The following is an 18,410-nucleotide window of genomic DNA, read 5'->3' as shown; positions in this document are numbered from 1 at the left end:
TTGTTAAAGCAGATGAGGGGTGGGGGTGAGTGGGACAGGTGCTGGTGTATTTATAATGTTAGCCGCTCTTGTACAGTAGTGGAAAAGCAAGTTTGACTGTTGGAGAAAAGAAGCCTGTTTAACTTAGGGGCAAAAAGTCTGTTTGCACACAAAGCAAAATGATTATATACTGTTTTATGTTATATAATAATATATGTTTATGTTCTGGTGCATTTTTGTCCACTTTTCTCTCTTTGAGGGTTCACATTGATGTGTTCTGCATTGAAAAAGTCGTTTTTGATATTTATGGAATCCAAACCTCAACTTGGCGTCCCCATTAAATCTAGAAAGGTTTAAAGACCTGAGCGCACTTTTAAGATGTTAATAAAAATGCCCATTAGGTACTGAAGGTTACAGCTCATTAATTCTTTATAATTAAACCTCATTTAAGTGTATGCGTTTACTGTTATTTACAACAAATAACAAAAATGTCTCATTCTGCTGTGGGAGAAATTTATTGTCGTGGAGGATGCTGCCCTCTGTGGGCTGTTTTGAGCAGCACACTCCAAACAGACAAGCAGCACTATTGTAAACCACACCACCATAACAAAACAAGGCAAACATGACATTATTGTTTAAAGGGGACATTTCACAAGACTTTTTGAAGACTTAAATTGAATCGTTGGTGTCTCCAGAGTAGGTATGTGAAGTTTTAGCTCAAAAAACCTCACAGATAATATATTATAGCATGTTAAAATTAACACTTTTTAGGTGTGAGCAAAAATGTGCCGTTTATGGGTGTGTCCCTTTAAATGCAAATGAGCCGATATAATGCAAACACTGATCGCCATAATGGTGGTTTGTTGAAATCGAAACTCAGTTGTGCTGTCAATTCTCTCTCTCTCTCTCTCTCTCTCTCTCTCTCTCTCTCTCTCTCTCTCTCTCTCTCTCTCTCTCTGCACTAAATAGCAGTGCCGTGGTTGAATAGTGCAGATTAAGGGGTGGTATTATCCTCTTCTGACATCACAAGGGAAGCCAAATTTCAATGACCTATTTTTTCACATGAAATGGTTTACCAAAACTAAGTTACTGGGTTGTTCTTTTTCACTTTTCTAGGTTGATAGAAGCACTAGGGATCCAATTATAGCAATTAAATATGGAAAAAAGTCAGATTTTCATGCCATGGCCCCTTTAAAACTGCTTATTTGGTACACATAGAAGCAGCCATTGCTTTGCATACTGTTTGTGTATGTACAGTCTTATCTGATGAATAAACAGACAGACAGGAGTCAATGCACAGCTTGTAAACAATGTTATTGTAAGGGCTCAAGCCTGTGTATGGCATCACACTGCAAAACAAATTTGAGATCAAGTACAGTTATTTAAACATCTTTTAAACTAGCATACATTTACTTGAAGCAGAAATGTAACACATAATAAGACTTGCTTTGTAAAGAATATACCTTTAATACTTTATTTTTCTCAGACCATTAGCAAAAGGATTATTAATATTAATTACCTCAGAAGGGTGTGTTTATTTATGCATAAAGCATAAAACTATTTGCTAAGAAGCAAACAAACACATGTCTTGTTTTAAAGGAAAACACCACCGTTTTTCAATATTTTACTATGTTCTTACCTCAACTCAGATGAATTAATACATACCTATCTTTATTCAATACGTGCACTTAATCTTTGTACAGCACGTCGTGAATGTGTTAGCATTTAGCCTAGCCCCATTCACTCCTCAAGATCCAAACAGGGATGAATTTAGAAGCCACCAAACACTTTGATGTTTTCCCTATTTAAAGACTGTTTCATGAGTAATTACACAAGTAAGTATGGTGGCACAAAATAAAACGTTTGTTTGGAGCCATAGGAATGAATGGGGCAAGGCCAAATGCCAACACATCCACGAGGCGCTGCACAAAGACCAAATATGCACACATTGGAAAAAGACAGGTATGTATTAATTTATCTAAGTTGTGGTAAGAAAGTATTGAAAAACTGTGGTGTTTTCCTTTAAGGGTATTAACTATAAAATAAAACATAAATACTGATTAGTTCTGCATTACACAGATTTGAGTTTTGAGATCTTTAGATGTATTGTTCCTTTAAATAAATTTGATGGTTTTGTCTGTGTGTGTGTTTATATGAAGCTATGAAGGGTGATCGGAAAAGGTTAAAGGCTGAGAAAGCAGATCTGGTCAATCAGATGCAGCAGCTTTACACCACACTGGAGAGCCGAGAGGAACAACTCAGAGACTTCATCCGAAACTATGACCAGCACAGAAAGGTGACTTGCATACACTGCCTATAACATTAACCCAAATAATCTGTTAAATACTAAAGTTTTATTATCTTATTGGGTGATTCTCACGAAAACTTGGTTTTAAAAATGTTAAGCATGAAAATGTAAAAATTGCTTAAATTTACTTTTTTTCCCACCAGACATTGAAAAACAAAGTCTGGAGTAAATGGGAACATTCATTTAAAACTTTTACTTATCATTTAACACTTTTTGTAACATAATTTAAAAAATTAGTCCTAAAAAATCTCATTACCGCAACAGTCAGAAAACATCAACACTGAAATATTTTCAAAATGACATGACAAACCTGAAAGAACATAATTTGGAGATTCTGCACATGCATTTAAAATCAAAGTATTATGCTTCTATTAATTAAATTAACATTTAATAAGTATCTGTTGCGGTAATGATAATCAAAATGTCGTGTAAGCATTCTGACAAGACAATATTTCAAATTAACTGTAAAAAATGATCTTACCTGGTAGCCATCTTGAAGTAACTGGTCCATGTGCTTGGTCACTCAAAATCAAAGTTTATTAAAATTCTGTATGTGTGCTTAAACTGTTCTCAAAAAGTGTTGCGGAGGATGAGAACATCAGGCATGGACACATCATTTTCCTAATTTTTCTTCATTGTTATTATACATGAATATTCAGTAAATATTTTTCTGTCATCTAAAGTAGTCTAGCAAAACATCCATTTATTTTCTTCTTAATATTTTTGTGTTCATTTGATTAAATTACAACATAACGCATGTTCAAACACAGCCGGACACATTGCGGTAATGAGAATTTCAGCAGAAAATGAGATAAAATTTACAATTATAAATTCTTATGTTGAAATCACACATTGTGCAAGGTAGAACACAGTATTGTGTTAATTCTGATGCTTTTTAATGTTACTATATTACACATTTTAAAGCTAAAATCATTAGTGCCGTGGTGTTTCAATGGTTTCGTGAGAATCACCCTATTATGAGATTAGGCGCTTTAAAGTTTGATTTCAATCATTGATTTCATTTTAATTTCAATTGTTGACATGACCATATCAGTCAGTATTAAAGAGCACCAATTGTCCGATTCACGTTTTTTAAATTTCCTTTGGTGTGTAAGTGTGTATTAGTACATGTTAATTTGTAATTAATAAATGATTTTGTGTACAAAAAATGATTAGCTGGGTTTTCACAGACTGGGTCACAGATGGCTGTATAGATCCACAACATTAGAGTTTGTGGACCGATCAGCAGTTTTTTGAGTTTAAAGAAAATGAGTACTTTTGTGTCTTTACACTAGCTATCTCTATGCTTTTCTGCAGGAGAGCGAAGACGCAGTGAAAGCTCTGGCTAAAGAAAAGGACTTGTTGGAGAGAGAGAAATGGGACCTGCGCAGGCAGACCAAAGAGGCCACGGAGCAAGCCAGCAGCTTACGCTCTCAGATAGACATGAAGGAGAACCGAATCAAAGAGCTGGAGGCGGAGCTCACCATGGTGAGATAACATCACTCGCTCTGTCAAACATACACATCCACTTCACACCATACCATAAACACTAACACCGATTAACTGATCCTCTGTTGTCAGTTTGAAGCCTCAAATGAGCCCTTAGTGACTGCAGATCCATCAGTTAGGATTCATAATCACAGATGGACCATGAAACCCCAACTGGTGCATTTATGTAGTTTTAAAAACAACGTTTTGCTGGAATGGCACAATGGCGTTCGAGTATGCGTGTAGTTACATGCAGTCGCACGCATTACCCCATGAAGAGGCACATGGCTGTCAAAAGGGTTTTAATGGCATAATTATTCACTTCGTCTGCTTTATCTGCCCCATTTTGTCTGTGTGCCCCGCCGTGACACATATACTACACACGCGTGCCAGATGAGATTTCACTCCCACTGAGATTTTGCAAACGCTGCTGTTTTTTTCCCGGGGCAATCTGTGGGTTAAGATGTTTCGCAACTTTCTTTTAAAGTTGTGCACAGATTTGGGTCATTTTGCGGGCAAGATAAAGAAAATTTTTCGCTGTTTTGTATTAAAGCGCACCTATTGTCAGATAAACGTTTTTTCATTTCCTTTGGTGTGTAAGTGTGTATTAGTACATGTTAACGATATGCAGAAGGTACAAACTCCAAAGTAAATGATGGTGATGTGAATTTTGGTAATTTGTTATTTTGCGGGCCTACTTTTGAAACCAAGGACACAATTATCGTCTCTGTGTGTCACACAGCCATCCCACCTTAAACGTTCTTTGCTAGCGCTGTAAAGACTTGTGATCACAAATTAAATGTAATGTGTTTGTGTTGTGTTTGTACACATCTTCAGGCAAAGCAATCTCTGGCCACCCTCACTAAAGACGTGCCAAAGCGTCACTCCCTGGCCATGCCGTCGGAGCCGGTGGTGAATGGCAGTCAGGAGTGGGTGATGCAGGCAGACCTTCCCCTCACGGCAGCTATCAGACAGAGTCAACAGACCCTTTACCACGCACACCCCGCCGACAGGCAAGGTACAGTCACAAGCAAACACAGCATAAACACACAATGACATACATACTGTATCACACTGTGTGCCCCTGCCTGTAAAATCCAAGCTAAAGTCTCATAATTTAATTATAGAGCATCAATGTTTGATTTTAATCTTGGACGTAATCTTACTCAGTCAATATTAAAATGTTGATATCTTCTTTACATTATGTAGGATGATTTTATGGGGGGGGGATAACTTTAGTTGGGTTTTTACAGATACATTGCATTCTTCTACCTTTGCAGCTGCATTGAGGATCAGCCCCTGTCACTCCCGACAGCCCTCCATCATCTCTGACGCTTCGGCTGCCGACGGCGACCGCTCGTCCACCCCGAGCGACATCAACTCGCCCCGCCACCGGACACATTCTCTCTGCAATGTAAGAGCTGCCTGGCACCCCCGACCAAGTAATCAGCCTTCCCAACTTGTTTTTTATCTCCACCTTTACTCTTCTGAAATATTCAGTCCCCGCACTGCTCATTAGCACGGCTTCAGGGTTTGTAATGGTAGGTAATAAAATAAATCAAAAGATAACCTTTATACCTGTGAGAATTGGACACGCTCCACAGTAGTGATGCAAATTGCAGGTTTATTTGAGGTACAACCAGTTCATACGGCAAAAAAAGTTTAAAGCTGCCAAAATATACTTCAATATTACTCCATGATTTACCCTCGAGCAATCCGAGATACATATGTCCATCATCTTTCAGACGAACACATTTGGAGTTATTTTAGTAAATGCTCTTGCTTTTCCAAGCTTTATAATAGTAGAAAAACAGGGATCAGGGAACAACTTCTCACTTTAAATCGTAACTTATATAGTAGATTTTTAATGCACTTGCGAAACAGTTTTTGCCATTCTGTTTTAATAACGTAAAAATGTATCGGTGGCTAAACCAAAGAGGAGTCAAAATAAAAGATCAAGCGTCAACTGAAAGCAGCTAAAATCCACAAATCTATTAGTTTTGTAATGTACTAGTTTTTGTTTCATGTGAAAAATCCCTGTAATTTCAGTGATTTTGGACATTAAGGGGAACATTTTTTTCCAGTATTTTATTGTTACCATAGTTACAACCATAGACTTCATATACGCACCACCTCAGTTTTAAATTAACGGATCTTTGGAATGACATTAAAGGATTGGTCCATTTTCTTAAAAGAAAAATCCAGATAATTTACTCAGCACCATGTCATCCAAAATGTTGATGTCTTTCTTTGTTCGGTCGAGAGGAAATTGTGTTTTTTGGGGGGAACATTGCAGGATTTTTCTGGTTTTGATGGACTTTGATAGAGCCCAACATTTGGTATTTGGCTCAGCACTTAACGGTTTTTTTCAACGGAGTTTCAAAGGACTCTAAATGATCCCAAACGAGGCATAAGGGTCTTATCTAGCGAAACTATTGTCATTTTTGATAATAAAAATAACAAATATACACTTTTAAAGCACAATTTCTCGTCTAGATCTGGTCGTGATGCGCCAGCTGACCCCACGCAATACCTCATGACGTCAAGAGGTCACAGAGGACGAACGCAAAACTCAAAAAAAAAAAAAAAAAAAACGCGAAACTCCGCCCCAGTGTTTACAAGTGTCTTGAAAGAGGACCGATAATACGTTGTTGTATGTCAACTGATACTAATTATTGTCTTTGTGTCAGTTTATTGTTTACAATGGTCCGCAAATGTGCGTTTTATATATGTAACACGTGACCTCCCTATGTCACTACGCATTTACGTTAGGTCGCGCTGGACCGGACCTAGACGAAAAGTTGTGGTTTAAAAGTACATATTTTTTATTTTCTTGTCAAAAATGACAACGTTTTGCTAGATAAGACCCTTATGCCCTTATTATATAGTCCTTTGAAACTCCGTTGAGGAGAACTGTTATGTGTTGAGTTGGGTATTGGATGTTGGGCTCTATTAAAGTCCATTAAAATTAGAAAAATCCTGCAATGTTTTCCTCAAAAAACATAATTTCTTCTCGACTGAACAAAGAAAGACATCAACATTTTGGATGACATGGTGGTGAGTAAATTGTCTGGATTTTTCTTTTAAGAAAATGGACTAATCCTTTAAGTAGGACCTAGGCTGTTATAGTATGTTTAATTGCATTTTTTTCACATGTGCAGTTTGTTGTTCGTATTAAGCTGCAACTCATTTCACATTTACTTTTTCAAATGAAATAAAATTCATATAATAATTTCTGAACATAGCATTGCATTTGTTTTTTAAAAAAAAATAGTTTTTGACTTGAAACAGTTGCATATTAAACTTAAACTTAGCTTATCCTTCCTATTTTGTTGTTTTTTGGGGGAGTGTTAGAGTGGGATTCTGTTAGGTGGTCCTCAGAAAAAAATTGGAAGATAAAGTGGTCCTTGGGCTGAAAAAGTTTGAGAAACACTGCTCTAAAAGATGATGGACATATGTACAGCGGGGAAAATAAGTATTTGACACATCAGCATATTTATCAGTAAGATCATTTGTGTGGAAGAATGGGCCAGAATTACTCCTGAGCAATACAGATGACTGGTCTCTCCATACAAGAGGTGTCTAGAAGCTGTAATCACCAACAAAGGCTTTTCTACAAAGTATTAAATAAAGTGTGTTCAATACGTAAATCATGTGGTAATTTTGATATTCGGCTAGAGTATCACTTTAAGTAGGTACACACAATAAGTCTGGAAATGGGAACCTGAAGTGGTGCTGATGAGAGGTGCAGATATTCTTCATCAATGATGCCATTACTAATCAAAATACATAACTGACCCACATCCATGTGTCCACCATTATTTCCATTCTCTCTTCCTTCCTCCCTCTCCCATCTTTTTCTGCCTTTCTTTGTTGTCGATTCAGTCCATGGAGGACCTCGAGGACCAGAAGCGTAAGAAGAAGAAGGAGAAGATAAGTCTCGGTTCACTGTCCCGAGTCTTCGCCCGTGGTAAATCACAACGCAAGTCTTTGGATCCGGGCCTGTTTGATGGTACTTCCACCCCTGATTACTATATAGAGGAGGATGCTGACTGGTGATAGTACTGTGTGTGTGTGTGTGTGTATGTGTGTCTGCATGTACGCCTGGATGCGTGTATGTGCGCGTGAGTGTATCCGCATCTGTGTGTGCCTTCAAATGTATTCCCAGTGAAAAACGCAGGAAAGAGGAAGAACCGCTGCCTCCCTGATATGTACATAATGACGTCTATGTAAATGAAATATATATTTATATATGTATGCATATGTAGATATGTTTACATGCATATAAATATATACACGGGATCATTTGCGTGTGAATATGTTTATGCTGTTTATTATGCTTTATTTGTGGTAATATATGTCTCTTTTTTTATAAACTGGAAACTTGAAATACTGCTGAGCATTTGTAAATAGGAACTCTTGTGCACCTTGTGTTGCTGATGTTTTTTTATGTGGAATGCATCTTTTTACATGACTGCTTTTATCATGCGCCCAAAAGGCTCCAGGCTATCTTCATATATCACACCGCTCGGTCCATCGCCCCGCCTTTATCATGAAATGATTTAATGTTTGACATTCAATCTACAAAAGAACCGAGCATTGGGATAAAATCTCTTGGCTGTACACCACAGTCACAGTTGCAGAACAGGTGTATTTTTTGTTTACCGAACACTGACAAATCGGGAATAACGATTAACGATTTTATTAGGCTTTCCTTTCTGCACTGAGGATTTTTGATAAATGTGAATCCAAAATCCAATCCATTTTTTTTTAAGGCGGCTGCATAAATCCTGTTTTTGTCTGAGCTTTTTCACTTCAGTTATAATTGGACTGAAGTTACGGTTTATGTATTAAGCTGGTCGTGTCCGAGTTGTTGCACGCTCTGATGTGATTTATGTTTAATGTTTCAGACGTGTGTTAACAGCTTAGGTCACCTGGCCCTATTTTCATTAAAGGAAATGTAGCATTATTTATTAGAGTTTATCATTTTTAAAAATGTATTTTTTTAACCCATGCCAGATTTTGCGCTAACTCACTGTTGACTTTAGATAAATGACACACACACACAATTCTGATATATACTATATTTTCCCCAAAACTGGGTGCTGACCTCATGTGGACCTTACTGTACCTGTACATCAACTAAGTGCCAAAGGTTTCTAAAGGAGGTTGCTATTTTGTTTTGCAGTATACAAGAAAATGTCTGTACATAGGAATATTTTCATCGCAACCGCTCTCATAACACACCCTGCTTCCATAATCCACATCCTTTATCATTAATGTTGAAACCAATGATGTCATAACCCATCTCGCTGACATATTCTTTCCGCTGCAAATTTTCCTTTGCATCCTGGTGGCACTGATTTTTTTTTTAAGTTCTTTTCTTTATTTTTGATCTTTTAATTAAATTAAATTGACCTTCTTCCTCATGTCAATCTAATGAGTTTATGTTGTAAGGTCTGTAAAGTAGATTCTATCAGATATATGATTAAAGTACTTTATTTAAAGATCTGGAAGGAGGTCATTTCAATGAAACCGGACTGTCTTGGAGTTTACAGTCAGATTATTGAAAAGGTTTTAACGTTCTGGAGATTTAAAAAATTAAACTTATTTTAAAATAAAAACACATAACCCAACATTCATGTGCCTTTCTTCTTGACCCTGTGTGTGTGCGTGAGTTCATGTAATGGTTTCTCCTAACCCTCTTGTTCTGGGTTTGCCGTGGTTTGGGGTGACCCTGCACTGCTCTTTGTAATTACCCACCATCTGTGTTAACATGTGTCCTAACATCGTCTTACCTCAGTGGATGAGAATGCCCCAAACCCACTACATTCATAACTCATCTGAATTATGTGAACTGGAACAAGTCTATCATGTGCACCTTTATCCAAAACATCATCTCATGACTCCCAAGTGAAAGTGTGTATTTGAAAGAAACATACATGAAGTATGCAGCCAAAATTGTGCTTTTAGTACAAACTTTATCAGGGTAACACTTTACAATAAGGTTGTATTTTGTTCATAATAGTTAATGCATGAGCTTTTAAGGTGCAGTGTGTAATTTTTAGAAGAAATTCTTGACAGAAATGCAAAATAATATACAAAACTATATTATGAGGGGTGTATAAAGACCTTTCATAATGAACCGTTATGTGTTTATTGCCTTAGAATGAGACGTTTTATCAACATACACAGAGGGTCCCCTTACATGGAAGTCACCATTTTGTGCCGCCATGTTTCTACAGAAGCCATTAACAGACTTTTTTTACTAAGTTGTCTCCAACGTTGACATGTTTGTCCGGTGGCAGCTACCGTAGCTTCTCTATGTGTTTCAAAAGCAAGAGGTGAGCGGACTGAGGTGTTGGTTACAGTTTGCAACCTCACCACTAGATGCCGCTAAAATTTACACACTGTACCTTTAACTAGCTTATAACATGAATCAATACCAATAAAGAATACTTCTACAGCATTTATTAATATTAGTTTATGTTAATTTCAGCATTTACTTTTTTCTTTAAGTCATAACTGTTAAGATTAGTTAACACACAATGAACTACCATAACATGAACAATTGCATTAACAAAGATGAATAAATAATGATAAGCTAATGACTTTACTAATGATATTCCTACTTATTGTAAAGTAATCAGCAACATCATTTGAATTGATTTTGATGTGTTTTCTTCATGCACTTGAGCAACCTGATGATCTGTTATGCCAGCATGCCTTGAGAATGAACAAAAGTTCTTGAAGGGATAGTTCACCCAAAAATGAAAATAATGTCATTAATGACTCACCCTCATGTCGTTCCAAACTCGTAAGACCTCCGTTCATCTTCAAAAAACAAAAAAACAGTTTAAGATGTTTTATATTTAGTCTGAGAACTCGTTGACCCTTCATTGAAAATCTACGTACGGTATACTGTCCATGTCCAGAAAGGTAATAAAAACATCATCAAAGTAGTCTATGTGACATCAGTGGGTCGGTTAGAGTGTGTTGAAGCATTGAAGGTGCATGTTGGTCTAAAGGTGTCAGAAATTACGACTTTTTTCGGCATTGTCTTAGTTCTGTTGTGAAGCGCATACGCGAGACTAAAGTCACGTGATGCGGCTGACGTGTTATCCTCAGTTGTCCTTTTTTTCAAACTTACAGCGTGCGTCTTCCTCAGACTGTAAACGAATCTCAGGTGCACAAAAAAAGCTGGGGCGCACCACATAACACGTCAGCCACGTCTTACATCATCCGCGTCATTGCAGTCATGTGACTTTGGTCTTGCGCATGCGCTTCACAACAGAAATGGAAAAGAAGACAATGCTGAGTCGTGATTTTTGTTATTTTTAGATCAAGGTGTGTTTTGGATGCTTCGGCGCGTTCTCGCTGACCCACTGGTGTCGCATGGACTACTTTGATGATGTTTTTGTTGCCTTTCTGGACGTGGACAGTAAACCGTACATAGATTTTTAATGAAGGGTCAACCAGTTCTCAGACTAAATATAAAACATCTTAAACTGTTTTCCGAGGATGGGCGGCGGTCTTGCGAGTTTGGAGCGACATGAGGGTGAGTCCTTAATGTACGAAAATGCATTTTGGATGCTTCAACACATTCTAACTGACCCACTGATGTCACATGGACTACTTTGATGTTTTTATTATCTTTCTGGACATGGAAAGTATACAGTATGTAGATTTTCAATGAAGGGTCAACAAGCTCTCAGACTAAATCTAAAACTCCATTGTGTTCTGAAGATGAACAGAGTTCTTACGAGTTTGGAACGACATGGTCGCTATTATTTTCAAAAATTATTTTCATTTTTGGGTGAACTATCCCTTTAAAGGAAGCAAGGATATCTGACCTTTTGTGCAATAGTCATGTACCAATACATTATTTGATAATGACCCAGAAATTAATTTTATCCTTTTGATGTCAGTAACTGTTAATATTTCTAAATGCTTAACTTTATTTCAAATTTACTCTTTTTCAAGAAACAGAAAAAACACTGAATTTTTAAATGATTACATAATGTTGACGAGCACGTTTAAATGTTTTTATTGGATAAATATTTAAAACATAAAGAGTGATCAATAATGATGCTGTATTACAATAAATAAAAATCACAAAATATGGAGGAAAGACAACAATAAAGTATGTATTTCATAAGAGTAGGCCTATTAATTTACCAGTCTTTTGAAAGATGATGCATACTTCAGTAAAGCCAAAGCTTTATTCTCATTATTTGAAATTGAAGCACATCTCCATTGAATAGCTTTATTCCACGAGCTGCTGGATGTTCTTCGACGTCTCGAATGAGGTCAAGGGTCTGTCATTACTTAGCTAAGAGACTATTCCTATCCGTGTCTAAAATAAGTGTCGTCTGCCCCAATGCCCATCAGATAATGAGTTTTATGGAGGTAATTTTTCAGCTAATTAAATTCTGATGAAGCCTTTAAAGAAAGATGATTACGTTTTAACCCTTTATGGTGATTTAAATCATGTTTTATATCTTCCAAGCACACTTTAAAGGCTAATAAACCGCCAGAAACTAAATAAACGTATTTCATTGGTGCTTCATAGGATATTTAGGAAGATAAATATCCAGTTCCTTATTAATTCACCTGAAACTTCAGCTTTTCATGGATGCAGGGAAGTCAAGGCAGCAGCTCGAGTCTAATGAAAGTGTAGGGCGCCATCTGCTGGCACACATGTGGAACTACTGTGAGCAACAGGTTATTACTTTTGCACCTACAAACCCTGATGACAGTACACCACATTTCTTTTCTTTTTTTTTTAGTACAGGTATTTTTAAAGTTTTTGTACACCTGGTGTGCTGTTTCAAATACAAAAATGCCAAATGTTTGATTTGGTATGTCCCCCTTTTGCTTGTATGACGTACAGCATGCACCCCCAGTTGCATGGACTCAACATGTTTGTGTGAAGCCGGATGATCCGTGTTATTCCAGCATGTTTTGAGAATGCTCCATAGATCATCTTGTCTGAAACAACAGAAGCAAGGACATCTATTTTTACAAAGAAATTGAGAAAATCTTCACTCACAAATAGGCATATTTGTTTACTGAGCTAAAAAATTGTATTGTTCATTTTAAGATATAATAGTTATTTTTTAATCCTAACACTGATTTTTGTTAGGTTTAAGATAAATTTCCAGATTTTTTGATGGTTTTAGACAAATATTTTTCTAGTATTTGAAGTTTAACTTTTCAAATAACTAAGTTACCATCAGAAAGCTGTCCATACAATAAACAGCTTTGATTTGCTATGGATGTGGAAATAATGCAAGTAAGTTAGTTTCACATATGAAATAAAAGGAAGTTAAGTGGTTCTTTATTGAAAGTCTGTGGTAACTGTGTGGAAGTGGTTATACTTCTGAGACCGTCTGTGTTATATGGCGACAGATAAGCCATGTCAGTCTTATTGCACCTGTACGTTCTTGATAAAGCAATGCATCGTTTAATGAGCATTTTAAACCACACTAAAACAAACAAGAACATAGAGCTGATGGTTTTCCTGATAGCTATAAAAAGCTTTTATTTGCAGAATGGATAAGGCATTTTTTGTTTTGCTCCCAACCCCTCTGAAACTTGCCCCCCTTCCTATTCCTGTCCCACCTGACCAATCCAGACTCGGACAGCCTCTCCAGCCAGACGCATCCTGGCCAATCAGACGGTGAGGAGCAGCTGGAGCGGCTGCAGCAGGCGGAGCTTACCCGCACCAAGCCCATGTCTTTGTGGAAGGCGGTCACTGTTCAGGCCTGGTTGGAAGTTGTCATGGCAATGCCCATGTACATTCGTGCCTGCTCAGAAAATGTCAAGAGTGGGAAGGTAATAGCACCATTTTTAGTCATTTTGCAATAGCAAAAATTAAACACAATGATATATATATAAATATATATAATTCTTATACTGGTACTTCCAATGTGTCCTGATATTAACCAAGTTAATGATTACATAGTCAAACAGACATTTGCACACAGCACTAAACTTATAAAACTGTGATGTGTCTGGTTTGTGTGCTGATGATGTCACTGTGATCTGCTTCCTGTTGCAGGTGTTACTGGGCCTGACTGATGATGATCTGGAGCTGGGTTTGGGCGTCAATAGCCCCATGCATCGCAGAAAGCTCCGCCTTGCTATCGAGGACTACAGGGAGGCAGAAAATGGACGAGGGTTAGAAGTCACATGCACACACGCAGTTGCCAGCAAGAGAATAAAGCAAGTCTAAATACATAAAGCTTTAGTGAACAGATTGGTTTTTATATCCTTTACAAATAATTGATATTTGGCCATAATTTAAGATATATAATTCATAAATGTGAATATACACTCACCTAAAGGATTATTGGGAACACCTGTTCAATTTCTCATTAATGCAATTATCTAATCAACCAATCACATGGCAGTTGCTTCAATGCATTTAAGGGTGTGGTCCTGGTCAAGACAATCTCCTGAACTCCAAACTGAATGTCAAAGAAAGGTGATTTAAGCAATTTTGAGCGTGGTTGTTGGTGCCAGACGGGCCGGTCTGAGTATTTGATAATCTGCTCAGTTACTGGGATTTTTACGCACAACCATTTCTAGGGTTTACAAAGAATGGTGTGAAAAGGGAAAAACAACCAGTATGTGGCAGTCCTGCTGGGTAAAATGTCTTGTTGATCCTAGAGGTCAGAGAAGAATGGGATGACTGATTCAAGCTGATAAAAGAGCAACTTTGACTGAAATAACCACTCGTTACAACTGAGGTATGCAGCAAAGCATTTGTGAAGCCACAACACGCACAACCTTGAGGCGGATAGGCTACATCAGCAGAAGACCCTACCGGGTACCACTTATCTCCACTACAAATAGGAAAAAGAGGCTACAATTTGCACAAGCTCACCAAATTGGACAGTTGAAGACTGGAAAAATGTTGCCTGGTCTGATGAGTCTCAATTTTTGTTGAGACATTCAGATGGTAGAGTCAGAATTTGGTGTAAACAGAATGAGAACATGGATCCATCATGCCTTATTACCACTGTGCAGGCTGGTGGTGGTAGTGTAATGGTGTGGGGGATGTTTTCTTGACACACTTTAGGCCCCTTAGCGCCAATTGGGCCTCGTTTAAATGCCACAGCCTACCTGAGCATTGTTTCTGACCATGTTCATCCCTTTATGACCACCATGTACCCATCATCTGATGGCTACTTCCGGCAGGATAATGCACCATGTCACAAAGCTTGAATCATTTCAACTGGTCTCTTGAACATGACAATGAGTTCACTGTACTAAAATAGTCCCCACAGTCACCAGATCTCAACCCAATAGAGCATCTTTGGGATGTGGTGTAACGGGAGCTTCATGCCCTGGATGTGCATCCACAAATCTCCATCAACTGCAAGATGCTATCCTATCAATTTGGGCCAACATTTCTAAAGAATGCTTTCAGCTCGTCGGAGCCGATGGTGTAGTGGGCAGCGCTCCGACATATGTGCAAAACGCACTTCCGGCGACCCGAGTTCGAATCCCGGCTCGAGGTCCTTTGCCGATCCCATACCCCTCTACTTTCCTGTCGTCTCTCAAAACTACTGTGTATCAATAAAGGCAAAAATGGTCCAAAAAAATTATAAAAAATAAAAAAAAGAATGCTTTCAGCTCCTTGTTGAATCAATGCCATGTAGAATTAAGGTGAAAGGGGGTCAAACACAGTATTCGTATGGTGTTCCTAATAATCCTTTAGGTAAGTGTATGTATATATATAAACATAGAGAGGAGAAGATATAAATAACTTCATTGCTTTTGTTATATTTGTTTACCTTAGGCTTTCCAAAGCTGCTGATATGGATCATCACTGGGTGTCTAAGTCTTGGCTGAGTGACATTGGGCTTCCTCAGTACTCACAGGTCTTTCACAACCAACTAGTAGATGGCAGAGTACTGAACTCTCTCACGCGACGAGATCTAGAGACGATCTTCAACATAACAAACAAGTTTCACGTAACCAGCGTTCTGTGTGCCATCCAGCTTCTGCAAATGCTTAACTTTGACAAAGAGGTAAGAATAGTCAATCCATACACATCCGGATCGTAACCACGTAGGCCTACTGTTTGCTTTGTGTTAAAATCTTAACATCTCTGCAGACGATTCAGACCCGTCGATCTCAGTGTGAAAACCGAGATTTGGACCCGGTGGTCTGGACCAGTCACCGTGTCATTAAATGGATCAGAGATATCGATCTTAAGGTGGGTAAAACCCCCAACATGCAAATAATTGCAATGAAACATTTGTACTAAGTATTTAAACTTTACATCCAAACTGTTCATTCAGTTTAGCTTTTTTATGCAGGAATATGCAGACAGTCTTCAAAACAGTGGCATCCACGGTGCTGTGATGGTTCTCGATCCGACCTTCAGTGCAGACAGCATGGCCAAGGCTCTGGACATCCCAAACAATAAACACATGATCCATCGTCATTTATATGAGGAAATGAAAGTGCTACTCAATCCAGCCAGGTCTGTGCTTTTGCATTTAAAAATATTATATAGTCAGGCAGCACACAAGTCTTCGGCCATCAAACAGGCTTTAAATCTTTAAAACTGCAAAGTTTTTTAACAAAAAGCAGAATATACATTAAACAGCAATGTTATACATCCAGGCCCAAACAAACTATATAAGTCACTGTGTTGATCGATTTTTTTGCATACAGAACGAATCAAGCCCAGGACTACAGGAAAGAGGGAACTCCTACACATTCGCCGGTCTCAAACTGTCGCAAAACAGAAGAAGGGTTTTCTCCAAGACAGAAAACTGGCAAGGTACAGTATTGACACAAAACAGCCTTATAACTAAAGATAAATATGGACTTTTGTGAAGGAATTTTCTGATGTTTCTACAGAGTCCTTTGAGATTCAACCCAATGGTCGGCAGTGGGCGGGACTTGAGTTTTCAAGGCTGTGCGTCACCTCCAAGAGAGGATCGAATTAAGATCTTGCAAAGGACCAAGGGCAGTCCTATGCATGGTTACTCAAGCATAGAAATAACCAATGTCTGATGGCAACTGATGTCTATAAAGAATGACCTTCCGTAATCTTTACATGGACCAATTATTTGTAAAAGTGATTTGAAAAATGATCATTTGCACTTTAGAGAATTTGTATTGGCAACGAAGTGGGCACTTAAAGTCTCGTAGATGTCCTGTGTTTAATATTTTGTGTATGATATTTTGTTACTAATATGATACTTGGACGAACTAGTCCTGATTCTTGTATATTTAGCACAGAGGATACAGTCAGGACTGCAGCTAAAATCAATAGCACATCGGATGTCTATTCCATCCATCAAGGTCATAATAACACACTGGAATGGGAAAACAGTGCAGTGAATATATTGTGAAACTGCCTCGGCAAAGTCTTTTGTTTGTTTTAGGACATCTGTTGACATTTGCTAAGATATGTTCTCATAGTTACATTTGCATATTAAAGCAACAGACACTTTATTTGCAATAATGTCGGTAATATATAGTCTCAAAGCGATGATTTCATTTTCCTACATAATAAAGAATTTAAGGGTTTGTTTGATTTTCATGGTCTGTCTTATACCATGCATGCAGTTTAATTTGTTTAGTGGGATATATATATTCATTGTATAGTGACTATCAATGTAAATGTACAAAAAGTAAAGAAATGATGAAGGATGAATTGATTGGGAAACCTTTAATGAGGAATGATATGAATGTAAGGAAAGTACAATGCAGTGCACACGTTGCAGTTGTGTTTTCCAAGTAATCCTAAAGGAGCCACAGGGCAATGAGAGGAAAACAAGTTTTGCAGCTCGCCGTGCAACAGGATTTGACTTTGACGTAAACAGCCTCTGTCATATGGGTATATACATGTTAAATAACCTTATGTCATTCACAAATTCAATCAATCATTATTTTCAAGCTTATCAGCTCTTGTTAAAATCATTTTTAATTGCAAATTCCAACTCTGAACTATTTCTTTGATTTGAGATGAAATGAAGATAGAAATTCTGACTCGTGTTGCACTGCATACCAGCACTGTGAAATGCAGAGGACACAGCTGAGTTGCATGTGTGTTTTTAAGGAGGGTTTTGCAATCGCTCATTTTGATATTATCGTATGTTGTGGCATTAGTGAAAATGTACTTTTGAGAAAACGTCTGTATATATAAACCTCATATGTCATTGACACAATAATCTGTATAGCAAATTAAAATATCTTCATACATATTAAAGTGTTGTGTGTTTATTATCAATATATATAGCTAGTAAAAGACCCACTGAATCGCCTTGAAATGTGCAGGTTTGTTTAATGCCTTGACAATTTCCACTAAAACAGGAAGTTAGGGCGGGACATACTGTGAGTGGCTCCTCCCTCTTATAAAATAGCAAGTAGCTTTCATTTATCTCTCTTCTTGGAATCTAACTGCCTTCAAGTGCACCTGGGAAAATCATACCTCTGAGTTGGGCGTTTGTAGTAAAACGTTGCCTATTACTGCAGTGATGGGAATCTTAAAAAAATTTCCACGTTTCCAGATATACATTGGTACTAAATAAAAAAATGGTTTTCATAAGGTGTTACAATGCACATTTAAAATTATTGATTTTAAATAGGAATAATTGACGACGGG

The 18,410-nt window shown here is 37.7% G+C and overlaps 1 protein-coding gene across 9 annotated transcripts in view; it reads left to right on the top strand.

The window, feature by feature from the left end:
• The window catches only part of kaznb (kazrin, periplakin interacting protein b), a 207,496-nt gene extending 189,491 nt beyond the window's left edge, over positions 1-18,005 (top strand). For 2 of the 9 annotated variants that reach the window (XM_073876094.1, XM_073876098.1), the window contains 12 exons: positions 2,139-2,275; positions 3,605-3,775; positions 4,613-4,793; positions 5,056-5,189; positions 7,661-7,787; positions 13,413-13,612; positions 13,839-14,002; positions 15,585-15,816; positions 15,903-16,004; positions 16,090-16,274; positions 16,469-16,577; positions 16,658-18,005. In XM_073876094.1, coding sequence (XP_073732195.1) covers positions 2,139-2,275; positions 3,605-3,775; positions 4,613-4,793; positions 5,056-5,189; positions 7,661-7,787; positions 13,413-13,612; positions 13,839-14,002; positions 15,585-15,816; positions 15,903-16,004; positions 16,090-16,274; positions 16,469-16,577; positions 16,658-16,813 — 1,898 coding nt within the window. In that variant the 3' untranslated portion in view covers positions 16,814-18,005. Of the gene's footprint in view, positions 1-2,138; positions 2,276-3,604; positions 3,776-4,612; positions 4,794-5,055; positions 5,218-7,660; positions 9,412-13,412; positions 13,613-13,838; positions 14,003-15,584; positions 15,817-15,902; positions 16,005-16,089; positions 16,275-16,468; positions 16,578-16,657 lie in introns of those variants that run through there. The other 7 variants (XM_073876096.1, XM_073876097.1, XM_073876095.1 and 4 more) reach the window with 7 other exon arrangements.
• The last annotated feature ends 405 nt before the right edge of the window (positions 18,006-18,410 follow it).

The sequence above is a fragment of the Misgurnus anguillicaudatus genome, chromosome 14 (assembly GCF_027580225.2).
Source record: "Misgurnus anguillicaudatus chromosome 14, ASM2758022v2, whole genome shotgun sequence".
Taxonomy (NCBI): Eukaryota; Metazoa; Chordata; class Actinopteri; order Cypriniformes; family Cobitidae; genus Misgurnus; species Misgurnus anguillicaudatus.
Note: the sequence above shows the minus strand (reverse complement) of the source record. Positions and strands in the feature narration are given on the sequence as shown.